The 17,993-nt window shown below is 43.9% G+C and overlaps 1 protein-coding gene across 3 annotated transcripts in view; it reads right to left on the minus strand.

The window, feature by feature from the left end:
• Positions 1-17,993, minus strand: part of ICE2 (interactor of little elongation complex ELL subunit 2) — a 565,283-nt gene that overhangs the window by 367,561 nt on the left and 179,729 nt on the right. For 2 of the 3 annotated variants that reach the window (XM_069223465.1, XM_069223467.1), the window contains exon 6: positions 12,773-12,895. The exons of the other annotated variant lie outside the window; for it this stretch is intronic. In XM_069223465.1, the coding sequence (XP_069079566.1) occupies positions 12,773-12,895 (123 nt within the window). The remainder of the gene's footprint in view (positions 1-12,772; positions 12,896-17,993) is intronic. 3 annotated transcript variants of the gene reach the window in all.

The raw sequence follows: 17,993 nt of genomic DNA on the forward strand, positions 1-17,993 counted from the left end.
TGACATCGAGGATACCCACCACTGCACAACTTCCCCCTGCAGCATACTCTTCCCCCATAGGGAGGTGGGCAACAAATTCCCCAACCAAACCTTCTAATATCTCCCAATACCACCTTGAAACCCGCTTAAATTTAGGGGACTCCGATAACACCAGTTCTTCCAAAAAGCCCGCAGGTCCACATACCACTTGTGATTCTCGTAACCAGCCTTTTACTTGAGCGTACTTCAATATGGAAAAGGTACATCCCAACTTCACCTCAAGATCTTCCAGAGGAATTAGCATTCCATCACTAAACAGATCCCCCCAGGACTTTATCCCTGCCTTCTTCAGTGGTAATATCAAAACGTCCCTAAAACATTCAGGGGTACCAGAAGAGTCCCAAATTGGAGCATGTGGACTGTAGTAAGTAACTCCTGCTGCCAGCCTCAAACAGTACCAACTTGTTGAGAGATCACTGAGGATTTTAAGTTTAATTTTTTTAAAGAATTTTGGGTAGCCAAACTTGAAAAGAAAACCCTTAATGGCTCCCCTAACCGAGCTCAACATAGCTTTAAACATTACACCGATCGGTGAGGCATCGGGAACAGAAAACAACATTTTTACTGAATTCAATTGAACGACCCAGGCATAATAGTTCATATCCTGGAGCGCTAGCCCCCCTTTTCCCTCTTTCTCCTCAATTTTTTCCATGATATGCTAGATCCCATTGATGCCCAAACAAAGGAGGTAATAGCCTGTTGAAGCTTTAACAAATACTGCTTATGAATTAACAAAGGTACAGAGCTGAACAAAAAGTTAAGTTTAGGCAGAATCATCATCTTCACCAAGTTAACCCTCCCTATCAGTGTCAGGGGAAGATACATCCATCTCTGAAGGGATCTGCACCCTTCCTTTATCACTGATTTTAAATTTGTTAGTGCAAGCTGTTGAATGTTCTGAGTATATAGAATCCCTAAATATCTAATTACTCTCTTCAATTGTATCTGTCCCACCGACAAATGATTCCAAGCCATGACCTCCGTCTTCTCTGCATTTACCCGAAATCCTGAAACTCTACCAAAATCTTCAGCTAATGACAAAAGCCTAGGCAAGGCAGAAACCATGGTCAGCCGTATAAATTAAAAGTTCATCTGAATATAGAGCCACCTTTTTCACCCAACCATTACACTCAAAAGGAGCAATAGCCGAGTTTCCTCTTATTTTTCTGGCTAGAGGCTCTATATACAAATCAAACAATAGCAGAAAAAGAGGACAACCCTGCCTAGTACCTCTCGTGATCTTCAAAGGCTCAGTAAGATTACAGTTTACTAAAACTCTAGCACTGGGATCGCTGTATATTTAATCTATAGCTCCACAAAAGTTTCTCCCTAAACCAGCCGATCTCAAGATGAATGTTAAGTATCTCCAGTTCACCCTATCAAAGGCCTTCATTGCATCCAAAGTAACCACAGTCAGAGGAGTTTCAAATGATGTAGCCATATCCCTGCCAGATCCCTGCCAAATTGTAGGTTAATTCATAGAGAAACCTACCCTTGATAAAAACCTTTTTGGTCAGGGTGAATTAGTCGACCCATCACTCTGCTGAGTCTATCGGCAAGTATCTTAGCGAATATCCTATAATCACAGTTTAGCAGAGAGATGGGTCTGTAAGATTCACACTTAACCGGACTCTTACCCGGTTTCTGAATTAAAGCAATCGTAGCCTCATTCCAAGAACCAGGAATAGGGGCCTTTTCTTCAAAGATCCCAGCAAACAAGTCTACCAGAACTGGAATTATTGACTCCGCCATTCGTTTATAAAATTCCATAGGAATGCCATTGGGCCCAGGTGCCTTACCATCTTTACTTCCCAACAGCACCTTCCTGATTTCTGCCGCCGAGATCGGGCTGTTCAAAGCAATCTGTTCTTCTTGTGATATGGTTGGGAGTATGTCATCTGCCAACCAAGTACCGATATCCTCCTCTCTTACCTCAGCTTCTTCTTTATGCAATTCAGAAAAGAAAGAGTGGAAAGCTACCTCCATTTCCTCCCTATTCGAAGATCTCTTGCCTGCTTGATTTAACTCTACTTCCTTAATATAGTTCATTACTAGATCTCGCTTACATTTCCAAGCTAGTAGCTTACCTGGACTCTCCCCATACTCAAAGTGTGCTCGTTTACTAGCCTCTGCTCTTTTGGTGACTCTGACTTGTAACACCTCCTCTAACTGAAGCCTTACCTCCTTCAACTTAAACTCCAAAACCTCAGCCTCCTCCTGCTTAGTTTCCCCCAACAGTTGCCTCCTCACTTTAAGCATTTCCTGTTCCAACTGTAAAATAGTATCCCTATACTGCCTATTCTTATAACTAGCTATATTCATAGCCTTACCTCTCATGACTGCTTTAAAAGTGTCCCATACCACTGCAAGCGAGGCCATACCTAAATTGATTTAAAAAAAGACCTCCGCCTTTATCCGCAACTGATCAAGGGCATCCAAGTCTTGCAGCAACGTACGGTCAAACGTCAATCTGCTACCCACAGACCTTCCAGCCACCTTTAAATCTAATGCCACTGCTGCGTGATCCGAGAGGTGGACGGGTAAATAAGTGATATTATCTTCCAAATCTTCAAGCCTGCAGTCAATAAGAAAGTAATCTATACGAGAGGTGTGCTTATATTTCTGATTATAAAAGGAAAACTCCCTTAATTCTCTCTTCTGCTGCCACCATACACCCCTTAACCCCTACTCTTTCATTAATCCTCTCAAAAAACGTTGGGATTTTGGAGTCCCTAATGACTGACCTGCACTTTTCAGACCTATCCAGATTATTATCTAGCACTACATTAAAATCCCCAGCAATTAGGACCGGATCCGGGAAGTCGACTAACTGTGAAAAACTTTTTTCCAGTGGGCCAATATCATCACAATTTGCACCATAAAACCCTGCCACAGTGAATGTTCTGTCAAAAATGTGTAACTTAACTATAATCCATCTATCTGAATGTAATTGATGAAGCGATGTTGGTGCCAACTTTACAGTTTTTCTTCCTACAGGGCTTGAAGCTCACAAAAAGGTTTTATTTCATGACTGTTTCAGGCATATGGCACAGTGGTTCACAAAGAATCAATGGGGAAAAGTTACTTAGCTCAAACTGTACTAGTGGTCAGGACTAGCGGAGTGCTCAAATGCTCCTTTGTCAAAACTAATCAGTTTTAGGCAGAAAACTAACCTAAAATATTTTATTATTACTTAAAAAGAGTTGAAATACGCCAAGGACCACAGTGTGCAATATGTAGTGAAAGAAAATGTCCATTTATCCATTTGTTGAAAACAAAAGAACCCAATAAAGGTATATGAGCTACTAACGTAAACTGAAATACTTTTTGCACTGCTATACTATTGTACAGATAATTCCCAGCACAGTAAGAAGGGTTCTTACACAATGACTTGGAAGGAGTAGGCAGTACGTGAACAGCATCTTCAGGAGTGTCCTTAGTTTTCAACTTCAAATTTATTATGAGGATGAAAATAAAATCTGAAGACAAAATGCTCACTGGAAACCAAATAAAAAAATGACCATGAATCCGCCTCAGTAATTGTTATAAGAGAGAATGCTCTGTCATGTGCAGCAGTTTCATGGGAGCTATAATAGTCTTCCCACTTGACAAGCACTCAGAATAATGTATTGGATTTGGTATGCAGGAGTACACATATTTCATGCTACATTTAACAACTTCCACAACAGTCTATCAATCAGTAGCTGTGAGTGAAATGCAAACGGGTGGTTTTACTTGTTTGTTTAGAGTTACTGTATGGTGCTACTTGTCTCCTACTGGTTCCCTCAGAGCTCTGGGTGAAATATAAAAAGCGGGGAGGAGATGGAATTTAACAGAGTAGCGTTTTCAGGCCTGTCCTGAAATAAATTAATGTAAGAGGTGTCAAGTAAGAACATGTATATCAAGTTAAGAAACAATTAGAGAAGTTTATACTGCTACCTGTGGGAGAACATACTTCCACTTGTAAGTGGGTTGGATGAATTAGGTCGAGCCTAGGCAGCACATGCGTAATCTATAAGACGGTCTGTAATCAGTTCAAGGGCTTTCATCCCACCCAAAAGCTTTTTAATTGTTATTTGGTGTGTCCTTAAAAAGGCTTCTATGCTATTGGGTAATTTATCTTTGTACCCCTGCCTTGTGCTCAATTGTTTCCTCACCCTGGAGCTAACTACTTGTATTTCTCCACTGTTGTTCTTATCTGCTGTTTTCGTGCACTATTTGTTTTGTTGGTTAATTGTCAGCTTCTTTACTGGTTGTGTCTGGAACTCTGTCTGACCAACAACCCAAACCTACTTTTATTTGTTGTTTTATTTGGCTTCCCGAAATGGCTATGCTAGTGGTAGTGTTATGAACTTAATTTGACAAACAGCCTTACTCTGCTTTTTGTTCCAAAGGCCATACCTTTACCATACCAAGACTCAAACCCGACTCTCCAGCTCCAAGGTCAGCAGTTCTGGTCGTTGCGCCACATCCTCTGTCCTGTCCCTTCTTTTCAATTTTTGGTACTCTTGGTTAACAATCGCGGATGGGTCGCTTTGCCACAACTCCCTGCATATTCCCCTCAACGCAGCCCCCCCTCTTAATTTACGGCTCATGTACGGCTCATGTTCTAACTGCCCTCTCATATCCGCTGCAGTTGTTACAGATTAACCCTATTGAATCTTTTGTTGCAGTCTAAATCTCTCTTATACCTTAAGTTTTGCTTGAGTGCTGCACAAAATTGTTAAATAAATATATACATAAATAAATATTAAAGCTCATTGTGTCTTGTTCTCAACAGAGGAGGTACAGCCAGCCGCACTGTAGAAACCTCCCTCAGTGCGCCCCACCTTCCTTCAGCAATCACGGCTGGGTTACTTTGCCGCCGCTCCTTGCAAACTTCGCCTCAACGCAGCCCCATCTCAGTCTATGGCTCATGCTCTGACATCCCACCTCACATCCGCTGATGTTGTTACAGGTACACACTACTGTATCTTTTGTTGCAGCCTACAGCTCTTTTATACCTCTTAGTTTAGAGCTGCTAGAGGTGTCTCGTTCTACTCGTCGGAGGTAGAGCCAGCCAGAGGAGCAGGACCCAGGAGCCATGCTGCGGGGCACCAGTCATTGCAAGAGGTTCAATTTCAGTTTCTTCTCAATGAACAGTCGCCAAGGCAGCCTGCTGCATGGTGCAGCAGGTGCAGTGGCACAAGGGCCAAAAGCTCTAGGAAACTCACGGAACACCGATTAAAGCTATATGCTGCTAATGAAGAAGCAGTCACAAGCGCAGTTACCTTGCAGGCACCAGGGCCATGATTTGAATGGTGCAGCATGTGCAGTGGCACAGTGGCCAAAAAGTCCAGGAAAGCAACTGAACACAGATTATTGCTATATGTTGCCACTAACAAGCAGTCACATGCCCAGTTACCTTGCAGGCACCCGGGCCATGATTTGAATGGAGCAGCAGGTACAGTGGCACAAGGGCCAAAAGATCCATGAAACCCACTGAACACAGAATATTGCTATGTTTTACTACTAGCAAGCAGTCAGGAGTGCTTTTTTGGTTCTTTTGTAACTATTGCACCCAAAGTAACACACAGCCTCAAGTATCTCTGTAATAAAGGTGTAATCTATTGGACTTTTCTGTCTACTTACATTTTATTTAACATTCAGCGCATTTATATGGCACATTTTCACAGTTTTGGTATGGTCCTAAAATGCTTATGAATCTGGACACACTAACACCTTGACAAGAGCATTCTCCATTCTATAAAATTAGCATTTCAGCCCTTGTAAACACTGTATAAATACTTATAACTTACCATGTGGCATTCAATACTAAGCATTGCCAACAGGTAACACCTATGCAAGACCATGTGGCAGCGCTAGCTTCAGTGCAGCAAGTACTGAAAACTGAAAAACCACTATAATGTGGACAAAGCTGGCTTTGTCATACAGCTTTTTTACATTACTTTCAGCCCTTTGCAACATAACTAAAAAACATTAGCAAAGCCAATAAATCTCAGAGCCAACACCTATTGGCTTTGCCAATGCTTTAAGATTTTTGCTTAAATTGCACAAATGCTCACCAAGCTACAATTTACAACAAAATACAGCTTATTATTAATCACAAAGGCGAAACCTATTACATTTACCAATGCCATACCCATCTATCTCGCTCTCGCATGCATTATCCCCTCCTCACTAATATAGTTAACTTCAGATCTTCATGCACAGTTTCTTTCCTGTGGCTTTTCAAAGTTTTAGTCCCTCAAACACACACTCTCCTCCTCTTCTCAGGGTGTCTTCTGCATACAAAGCTCCCACTTTAGGCATCTGTGGCCTCTCTCTCCTTCTTTCTCACACACAATTTCTGCTACTCTGTTTCAATGTCAATAACCACTACCTGCACAAACCACAAATCTCTCTCAATTACCCTTTCTATTTTTTCTCTGCAGCTCTCACCACTATCTATTCACCATCTCACATAATTCTACTACAAAAATGCACTACACAACACACAATCCTACACCACACAAATAAAAAACTAACATTTTCAATACAACACGCACAATTCCTCTACACACCACATAAATCCACTACACTACAAAACAAAACACAGGTAATATTAGAAACACTTATAAAAAAAACTAGAAGTTTTATAGAGGGAAATGCTAAACTAGAATTTCCTTCTGCGTGAATTGAGGGAAAGAAGCAGTTTTCTGTCTTTCAGCAAATCTCTTAAAATCTGGATATTTACTCAATAACTTTATTTATGCCTCTCTTTCCATCTGGTGGCAATTTGTGTCTTGATCAGTTGCAGCGCGTAGATGCCTTTGGGTAGTAGAAGCACTTTCTAAATCTTCAAATCAAAGTAAATCAAATTATCACTTACAATGCCAATAGCTCTAACTCTCACAAATGTGAGACCTATTGCATTACAAATGCTTGTTAAGTCTGGTGTCAGTAAAGCAAATATACAAACAGAGTGGACTTAGTCAGCCACTTCTTTCAGCTGTTGGCTTGCATGGATGAGGTTCCTGCCGACACTGCTTGTCTAAATTGTTCATCACATTTTGACACAGCCTAATCTGTTTCCAGACGTTTAGACTTTGAGATCGGCAAAGAAAGCACTTGTTACTATTTGTCACATTTATGGTACTCAGTTTACCAACTTAGATGTAAGGTTTGGTCTGCCTTTGCGGACTCATCACCGGGGGCACACCACATTTTGTCAGATCCAATGTGCTTAGATAGGTGAGAAATTACAGAATGGCTTTTTGTCGTACAGTTTATCTGTCCCGAACCCCGCTCGGGTTAACGCTTGGCTCAAGGAAGGACATAGGCACCCAATACCACATGATATGTATTGTCCCAAAAGCATATGTACAGAAAATCCTTCTAAGCACAATTTACAAGAAAACTACACACTAGACATCAAAGAAGGTTCCTCCACGTTCAGAATAGGGAAGGTTCAGGGGCGTAAATTGCCCGTGGTCTTGTGCTGTAGCCTCTGATAAATCTGTACAATCACAGAGTTCTGATGCCAAACGGTGATATTAAAATATGAGGTTTTTTTAATACAAACATCAGATACATTTTCATCAAAATGGAACCCAATGTACAATAGCTCAGGGAGTGGCAGAGGCTCAAGCTGAAACACAAACCACAATGCAAATCCTGAGCAGCCCGACCAAGGATCAAGCAGAAACCCAGATGGCTAGGGTGGTGGCTGATACCGTTCTCTGGCCACCAGCCAAAGATGGGCAGAACTGGTGCTGTCTTCAGAGGGCTTTGAGGGGCGGATCCAAGGACTCTCAAGAAGACAAAGATAATGTGGGCCTTGTAGTGGTGACCCAAATAACAGTAGGTATATTAGGTAATGGGATCAAAGCTGGACTGCGAATCCACTTAACACACAAAGGGTTGTGCTTGAGGCACTGAGGAGACCACTGGGAATTAATATATTGAGAGTCCGGGTTTCTGGTGGTGGGGGGGGGGGGGGGGGGGGGCTTTACTAACTGCAACTGCTGTACTCAGACTGAAAGGTTTTCTGAAAATTCAGTTTGAAATGTTGGGGCAGCAGATGCCTCAGGCATTGGGGAGGTGGGCAGTTTTAAACCTGCAGCAGAGGTGGTTGAGTGGTAGAGTTTGGTTGGGGGTAACAGTTTGAGGCATATCAGTTCAAGCACCGAACAAGGCTGAGCTGGTCTGGCAAACTGATGATCAATGACTGTGAAATATGAGGAGCTCTGTACGACAATGACCTACCTGGAGTCAGACCCTAAACGTCCTCTTCTGGAACATAAATGGTCTCGGAAATAAATTAAAAACCAGATGATGAGGAAATATGTGCTCTGACAAGACCCTGATAGTGTCCTGCTACAAGAAACACACCTGTTGGGTAATAATTGTGGATTCCTTAATCGGGGTAGAACAAACTACTGGAGCATGCAGGATTTTTCCCAGGCTCCAGAGGTGTAGGGATCCTGGCCTGCAGATCTCTCCCGCTGGAGGTCTCCAGGACATGGCTTGACAAGAATGGTTGCCAGGAGGCAGTGCAGAGGCACTGCTAAGGAGAAGACCTGCTGTGGGGGTCCTGGTATTTCCCACCAGGCCTGCAGTCAGACTGGTTGGATCTCCTGGGGGCCTGGACAATGAGTACCTCAGAAGCGCTGATGCTCACTGGGGGAGACTTTAATCTGACCCTGCAGGGGGACTTAGAGTAACAATGTCAGGAGGGAGACCGAGAACAGACAAACGCTTAGTCCGTTTTGTGGAGGCCATGGGTCAGGTGGACCCCTGGCAGGAGGCACATCCAAGGAAGCTCCAATACTCATATGCAGTCAATTCCATATCGTGATTGTCTAGACTCGACTATCTCCTAGCACCACACTATCAACTTGGTAGGTTTAGCCACACAGCCTTTCAGCCATGTGAAATATCAGATTACTTGCCTTTAGTCACAAACATGCAGACCATGCCTGAGGGGGGCTTAGAGATTGGATGCTTAGGAACTAAGGGATGGGGCCACTAGAAAGATGATCACCAACACCACAGATATGTAATTTAAATAAAATACTGACATTTAACTCTGACGTAGATCTGTGGGAGGTAAAAAAAAGCGTTGATTAGGGGACAGCTAAATGCCTATCTGGTATTTAAAAAAAGGAGGAGAGACAAAGAAAAAAAAGCGCTTGAGGCGCAGCTGCTGGGGTGGGACCTTACCCTTTCAGGAGCTGGCTTACAGAATAGAAGGTGTGAGACAAGAATACAGGGCTCTTGTTCACCTGGAAGGGAGGGCTCAATTCTGAGCGACAGAGGGGTAGACTGTATGAAGTGGACAAGAAGGCGAGGAAACTTCTGGCCTGGTTGACCTAAAAAAAGAGTAGAGGCGGCAGTGGATAGGAGGACCTATCAGGTCTCCTAGTCTGCTGTGAGTTCACACCCTGTAGAGGTCTTCCATATAGACTGTAAATGCCTGCGCAATCGCAGTAAGGAGTTACCGCCATTGTCGCCGACCCTGTCCTAATTCCCCCTGTCCACCGCAGCCCCTACTCTTTTGGTTTGGTTTGGTTTGGTTTTGGTTAGGCGAGAAGTTTCCCCACCTTGTTGTCCCCTCTATACAGTCTACCGTCTGTCTCTCAGAACCGAGCTTCGCTCACGATATCCCAACACCCAGACTCAGGACCGAGCAGAGACTGGCACTCTGAAAGCTGCGATAACCAAAAAGGAGACTGCTGAGGCCATAACCCAGGTACATAGGGCCAACACCCCAGGCCCTAACAGTTTTCCACTGGAGTTCTTTAAGGCTTGAAATCCAGAGCAGTGGGGCAGCTCCATAAGATGTTCTATGAGGACAGAGAGGATGGTATGCTCCCTAAAGACATTAGGAGGATGGCGATTGTCTTGATACAATAGACAGGGAAGGCACCTGAAGACTGTGCCTTCCAGAGGTCGATATTGTTGTTGAACGTGGAAACAAAAATATTGGTGATGGTACTGGTGAGTCAGTTGACACAGGTGGTGGACCCCCTGATGGCCAGAGTCCAACCAGGCTTTAAGACCTAGAGGGCTACAAGGCATAATCTGAGGTGACTGATGGGGTATTTGGTACATAGAGACAGACTGGGTGAACTGGCAGTCCTGCTGACCTTAGCTACTGGAACAGCATTTGACTCCCAGGATTGGTCATCCCTGCCGGTCATCCTTTAGAAGATGGGCTTTGGTCCTGACTTCATGTCTTGGGATAGGCTGCTGTACAGGGACCCCACAGCCAGGGTTAGATTCAATGAGGTGTTCTCAAGGGAATTCCGGTTGTCCAGAGGCACTAGGCAAGGATGTCCACTGTCCCTCTGCTCTTCGCAGTGGTACTTGAGCCCCTAGCGGCCTGGATCTATACAGATGCATTGCTTCTCAGCCACTGTTGGGATCGGGTGGGAGCACATCATCTTGCATTACACAGATGATATCTTGCTGTACCTGGCAGACCCATAACACTCCAGACTGAGAGTGCTGCGTATTCCAAAATTCTAAAAGATTTTTGATCCTACCCTGGGATCCGCATTAATTGGCACAAATCAGTGACATTCCCACTGGTGTACTGCACTCTGCGATAGGAATGGAGGTACCACCATTAAGTGGGAGACTCCAGGTTTCTTATAAATAGGCACCTTAACACTACATTGGGATTTATTCCTCACACAAAATCTGACAATGATCCTCAGAGACATATAGGAACGATGCAGAGTGGTGAAGGAAACTCCTGCTCTCTTTATTGGAATGATCGGCTCTTTACTAAATTATTTATTTACCCAAATCTTTGTATGTCTAGCAAAATATTCCCTTGGAGGTCCTGGTCAAATATTTCCAGGCGTAGATGAGATCACATGGGTACTGCTGTGGGACGGAGGAAACCTAGAATTGCTCTGTCAACCTTAACTAGGCGCCCCGCAGACGGGGAATATCCCTTCCAAATCTCCATCTATACCACTGGGCCACGCAACTGCTAGTGCTAAATGATTGGGTCTTTTCCATGCAACACAAACCCTTTCTATAAGCAGATACAAGAGCAATGGAACCAGAGGGATATATATTGGAGGTTATATGGAGAGAGTGGGGCTAGTCCACCTGCCTCTGACAGATGCCAGTTCTGAAAATAAGGAAAGAGGCGACCCAGAGCAAACTAACGCTGGACACTCAGACCACTTAAGTAACTTGCACAGGGTAGACGGCTATAGGAAATGAGGCTTGCTCGGAATTTCCCAACTGGGGGACTTCTGGTAAGATGGGACGGTAACCCTATTCTCTGACCTACAGAAAGAGAATGAGTTGACAGGAAGCCAATTCCTGAGGTATCAGCAACTGAGGCACATCATGGGGCGATGTGAAGCCCTTTGAGGGTAGGTGGCAGAAGAATCCCGACTGGAATATAGGGTGATGGGCGCATAAAATATCCCATATTTACTCTACTCTCCTCCACAATAGTCTCCCATCACTAGACAAGCTAAGAGAGAAGTAGGAGAGGGATTATTGTAGACGTTAAGAAGATGACTAGTGGATGGCATTTTGGCACCCAGGAGAGATAGCAATTAGGCCACGTTTTCGTTTAATTCAATTGAAACTACTTCATAGTACACACTATACATGGAACCAGATATTCCGGGTGGGAAAGGCTGCAAATGACCACTGCCTGAGGGCTGCAGAGCGAGAGGTTCCCTGATTCACACAATTTGTGAGTGCTTGAGGGCCTGAGAGTACTGCAAGAAGATGGGTGGTAGACTCTCAGAGGTGCTAGATCTTAAAGTGACGCTCATCCCACAATTGCTCTCTGGAGTGAGTGTGAGTGTGAGTGTGAGTGTGAGTGTGTGTGTGTGTGTGTGTGTGTGTGTGTGTGTGTAAGTAAGCGGGGGGAGGGCAATCCCTTGACTGCTTATCAGTAATGTGGCCCTGATGGTAGCACAGAGGGACTTGAATAAATATTGGCAGCGAAGTAGCAACTGACCCTGTGTGAGTGGAAAGAAGGCATGAACTGGTGCATGGGGCAGAGAGGATGGTGTACAAGCAAGTGGTGGTCCACATAAATTTGACAAAATATGGAGCCCGTTGATGGCAGAAAAATATGTCACATAACAGATGTGCAGGGGAGGCTGAATGCAGCATGAGGGATGCTTTAAGAGAGACAGGAAGACGAAATGGGTAGGAATACGATATGCTATGTTATGCTGGAATATGAGGTCCAGCTAGGACTACAGCGGGGGACTGATTTACTGTCTAGTGGATGCTCAACAACATGCCTCTAGAAGTTGGGATGGGTTTATTTTGTTTTCCTACGTATGAAACTCAAAACAAATGTAAAAAAAAAAAAATTATCACAGCTATATGGAGGGCAAGCACATTTTTTGTGGAAGCACACAACTTCTGCCCAATCAAAATATGTACTTCTGGCTCCCAACATGTGAGCGGAGCCAAAGGTCCTCTCTAATGTTTCTCACCTAATTGTCTGGCGACAGATGCAATGTTAAGCCAGACCATAAAAACAGGAAAGCACTCCGATATTAACCGCCACCTCGATTACTAAAATAGTTATATAGGCAGCTGAAAAGATTCACAGTGGTGAGACCCTAAATAAATTGTATTAAGAAGATTTTACGTCTTAGTTTACATTTTAAAGAAGAACAAAATGGAACACCTACAAAAGGCAATGACTCATCTCACTAGTCTCGTCAGGTCGGATGGTAAAGAGTACCGTACTCACCTGGTGCTGAGCTGAAGCGCGTTTCTCCGCAGGCCTGGAACGTGATACTGTTTGGTAATCCACTGGAATTGGCAAGAGCGAAGGCATGACAGGAAAGCATACTTTAATAAAGTATGTTCTGCCCTAAAACCACAAAACATACAAAAACAATCGTCTTATTACTGCAGTGCTTCATAGTTTACAAAATGTATTCATTCACAAATGACCCTACAGATTGCGTTTTTACAATAACGAAAACCTAATATCTGAGCTATTTATTTCTGGTGCACAAAGCCAGTCAGATTTGGAGAAATGTAGCTTGAAGCATTATGTCCCAAAATGCGAGGGGGTTTGCTGCAGCTTATGCGACTATAAATGAAGGATAGTGGAGGTTCAGAGGCAAAAAGCAAACAAGTATTGGCAAAGCCAACCATTCTGGCCTTGACTACAAGCATTTTGTTTTTTTTAATGCTTGTTTGGTTTTATAAAACATTGTTTTGGAAGCAGGAAAGCCCTCACTGGTATTGAAAAAAACTGCACAAATATTTTTTGGGTGTAAAAAAAAAAAATCACACAGTCATAGATAGCACTTCCTTACACTGGAGCAAACTCTTGCGAGAGGATGTGCTCACCCTGAGTGAGTAGAATGCCATCGCTCTCAGTGAAGTTAGCCAACGGCTGAAGTGGGCTGACCAGTTGCCCCGCTGTGTGTGTCTTCTAAACTTTTGACTTAAGTTACCGATTCACTGTTAGACGTTGGGAGATACTAAGCAATTTCTCAAATTTGAACTGCAAACAACGCACACAAATGCAGAAGCCAATATACATCAAACAGGTTGACAAATTATTACATATTTTATTTAATTATTAAACAGAACACATGCAATCATCGACATTCCAAAAGTTGGTGCATTTCAAAATGTAGTTTTATATCTAAAAGAACTAAACGAAATGCTAGAATCCAGCATCTATTCTGCTTCTAAAGCATGGTTTTGCCCGTCAGTGCACATCCGTTTGCTGTATTACACTGTTCTCACAAATCAAGGTAAGTGTACCAATTTACTTTTTACCTTCCAATTTTAAATTCCTTCATATTTCTACAGTGTTTTCAATTTAGTTTTTTATATATATACTTTATTAAGCTGCCATTATTATTTATTGTCGTCGACTTTGGGGCACACAGGCAATGACCCGCACTTCATTGGGGGCCCTCTCCTGGTTATATGGTGGTTGCTGTCTTTTGTGCACACACAGGCGACAGCCAGCACTCACAGTGGCCCCCTTCCTGGTGACACAGCTATTACCAACTTTGGCATGATCGACACGCAGCACAAACTCTTGAGTGGTTCCGACAAGACAAGGTATCTCACACTTCTCTCTTTGGGATTTGCGTGGATCCCTACTCAATTTCTGGATCCATGGCTCCCCCCAGGCGCTATCCTCCTCCTCACAAGGACCACTGGTTTCTGCAGACAGGAAAAAGGCTGGTACTCCAGGTTCAGAGAAACTTTCCCAGATGGCCTCTTGTGCAGCAGGGAGATTAGCAGATGTTGGTCTCTTTTTCTGGTTGCAGTAGCTGGAGGTCTTGTGATTTTCTTTCTCCCGATGAACAGTGTTGTTGAATCACCAGTGGCTCTCATACTCCCACCTTTATAGTCCAACTCCAGACACAAATGTGATTTAGTGTCTGATCCATTAAAATTCGGGTTGTGGCTATCAACTCCTCTGAAGTGCTCTCTCCACTGCAATGCCCTTTGTCAAAGGGACAGTCTGCCACAGGAGGAGCAGCTCTAATTCTAAATTCTATTTTGTTCACACTAAAGGCCAAGGGAGTAACCAAGGATCACACCTGGATGTCAGCCTCCACAGAACTATGCCTCACAAAGGGCCTAAGACTTCATCTCCATCAAGATTCCTTGGTCCGCAATGCCAGCTTTATCAGTACCACCATCTCTCTGACAATGAGCCTATGTCCACTGACCAGTAACTCTTCCTGGAGGAAAAGAGATCTTTGATGTGCACACAGGATGCTCTGTTCCCCTTCCTTCAGTGGGTACTTCTACCCCAAGCCCTAAGGAAAGTCAGACATACACATTTCTGTCTGAGGGATTGCAGTCCTCACCTCTCCTAACCTCTCCAGACATCCATGCAGGCATGCGCACAAACACAGAATCCATGTAGACCAAGTGTGGGGTAAGTACACAGCCACAAAACTTTACATGCGTAGACCATGAGAGATCACTCCTGTGATAAAGGTAAAAAGGCATATTTACACTACTGATCACTATGAAATAAAACGGGTATGCTGACACCCTCACAAGGGTAGCACTTTGTGCACCCCACCTGGTCAAAAAGACACATTAACATGAGATAGGCCTCAGACACATGACAAAAAAAATAATTACCAGGGGTCTAGATATCCATGCAGATGGGGCCCTCAGGGCAGGGGTAGCATTAATTTCCACATATTCCGGAGAATTATAAGGCGCCTTTGCGGTCAGCTGCCACTGAAGGCTCTGAAATCTGGGAGTGTGGTAATTGCTCCATGTTCACTGCTGAGAATAGTTTCCTAAAATATCTGTTCAGACTAAGTTTTAGCACACCTACTAACCCCCTGCATTGAGAGCAGAGACTGAACAGCGACTCACTGGTTTCTTTCAAACAACTTCAGCGCATACATTGGCCACTGATGAGTAATCACCATATCATGTGGCTATGAAGGATGTAGGACTTCCCTGGGGTAAGCAAATTCACTCTACCTTACCTAACGTGGGCTTCTCCCATGTCTGGTATGAGTCAACGCAAATAATACGCTTAATGATGCGTAATCTTAAGAAAGCATGTTCAACCTGGTTGCAGGAAGGGAAGCAGGAAAATCATCTTTGAACAATATATGAAAATTAAAAGTGCACCTCCCTTTGAAGGGTACACTGATGACATGTAACCAGTTTAACCAAAACGTTTTGTTAATATATAATGGGCACTCTTCTATTTGCCCTCTAATCTTCAAGCTGAACAATGCCACCCACAGATCAAGGTGTTATCCTAGATGTGTCACTATTGAAGAATTCCGAGGTTCTCTTTCTTTTTTTTCTTTTTTTTTATACAATCTTTGTTCCTTACAGCATACAAAATGGAAAAATCTGATAACAAGATTCATGGGCATCAGAAGGTATATGGATGCTCATTTCTTTAGCAAAAGGTGACTCAATCAGACTTCATCTGCGATCTCCAAGTGTTTGTAGCACGCATGGGTAGTGCCTAAAACGTTTTTTAAAGTATTTTAAATTGTATGTCAAGTATGCTCATTTCACTATTGTTTTATTATCTGCCAACACACTTGCCACTTTATACTGAGGGGCTTCATTATCAATGAGGCTTTTGCTTTAGCCTGGTTGTGTACTCCAATTTTGTAGGATGCTTGATGATGTACTTTGTTATTCTTTTGTACAAACCATAGTCAGGCAATGTCAAGTTTACTATAGTCTTGTGACGAAAAAAAAACACCTTTATCTAATTCTGGAAGCTAGCAAAATATGCTCATATCTAAGACAGATGAGAAGAGGGGGACAGCACATTTTAGATGCCATTGAGCCTGGGAATGTAAAAGTTAATTGGTCCAAGTGTTGAGATGAAATGAGTAGTCCAAGCCAACAAGGACAGTGAAAATAGCAATGGTCAGTGCACAACATTTGCCTTTTCTTTGTGGTCATGAGGTATGTTTCACATTTTGCTGGTGTAGGAAACTGGCTCTGTAAATACTATACCAAAATGAGGTATAGTGTGCAAAGAGTCCAGGGGTTCTCGAGAGGCTTAACAGAGACTAAAGTAGATAATACGAATGCTCTCTTTTCTAGCAGTGTGGTCGAGCAGCTAGGGTTCTCAGAGGGTAGTGCAAAGCATCTGTTGTACACAAAGTCAAGAAATGAGGCACACACTCAATAGCTCCAGGCCAGTGTTTTTATATAGAAAAAATATATTTTGTTACTTTATTACTAGAATCAAAAGGTCTTTGTTGTAGGTAAGTACAGTTGTCAGTAGGTATCAAGCATATGTATCAAATGTACTTTCTTTAGGTTTCACCGATATAACAGTTTACAAGTAAGCAACACTTTTCAATTTTAAAAGTTGGCACAGTGCAATTTCCCATAGGAGCCAATGGAGTCATAGGGGAGGAAAAGAGTTAACACATTTAACAGGTAAGTACTCGACTTGTGTTCAGGGGTTAGGATTTCCAAAGGTCAAAGTTCAGGTTGACCCCAAAAGTTCACCACCAGCAACACGGGGAAAGCCGGGTGCAGAGGTCAAATTTGGTGTTGGGTTTTCAATGGGTTCCTATGAGAACTGGGATACTCGGTAGAAAACAGATTACAGGTAAGTATCCCTGGTTTCAGGACAAAGGCCTGGCGGGTTTTGGTCAGCCGCAAGGAGGGTGGGGGGGTTTAGGTGGGCACAGGTCAGCACCAAACACACACCCTCAGCAGCACAGGGGCGACCGGGTGAAAACACAGTATTGGGTGCCCAATGCTATTTACAGGGGTCACAAATATTCTGCAGACTGGGTGCAGGGGTGGGGGTCGTTTCCAGGAAACCAAAGGCTGGACAAAGAGGAGAGGTGCCTGCGGTACATTGGTTGGATTCCCCAAGGCCAGGCAGCTGCGGATGCAGCTCTACCTTTGGCCGTCGGGAATCTTCGTTGGATCTGGTCACGGTCAGGGGGGTGGTCCTCCAGATTCAGGCTGCAGGCATCGTCGTGCTGGTCAGGAGGGGTCAACCCAGGGTGAACTTGAGATCGGAATTGCCTGGGGACCTTCTCTGGACCGGTGGCCCACCTGGACTCGGGCCATGGGTGTTGGGTGCAGAGTGGACAGGGCTCGCGGACCAGGGGTGGCTCTGGAGACCTTTTGGAGGGTTTCTTCTGGACAGGGCTGCTGTCCTCTGCGGGTTTGTCGAGGTCACTGGTACTGCAGGATGCATCTCCTTTTTGTAGCAGGAGTCTCGAAGCTGCAGATAGGCCAGTAGTGCTTGGGGACAAGTCAGTTGTTGTTTTGGAGTCTTTACTGCTAGGGTTGGCTCTCTGGTTCCTTCTTGAGGTCACCAGGAATCTGGTGAGCAAGGTTCATGGGTGCCACCAAGTGCTAGATTTAGGGGAGTTACATGGGTCAGAGGGCAGTAGCCAATGGCTAATGTCCCTAAGGGTGGCTACACCCTTCCTGTGCCCGCTCTCTTAGGGGAGGAGGGC

Source organism: Pleurodeles waltl, chromosome 3_1 (assembly GCF_031143425.1).
Source record: "Pleurodeles waltl isolate 20211129_DDA chromosome 3_1, aPleWal1.hap1.20221129, whole genome shotgun sequence".
Taxonomy (NCBI): domain Eukaryota; kingdom Metazoa; phylum Chordata; class Amphibia; order Caudata; family Salamandridae; genus Pleurodeles; species Pleurodeles waltl.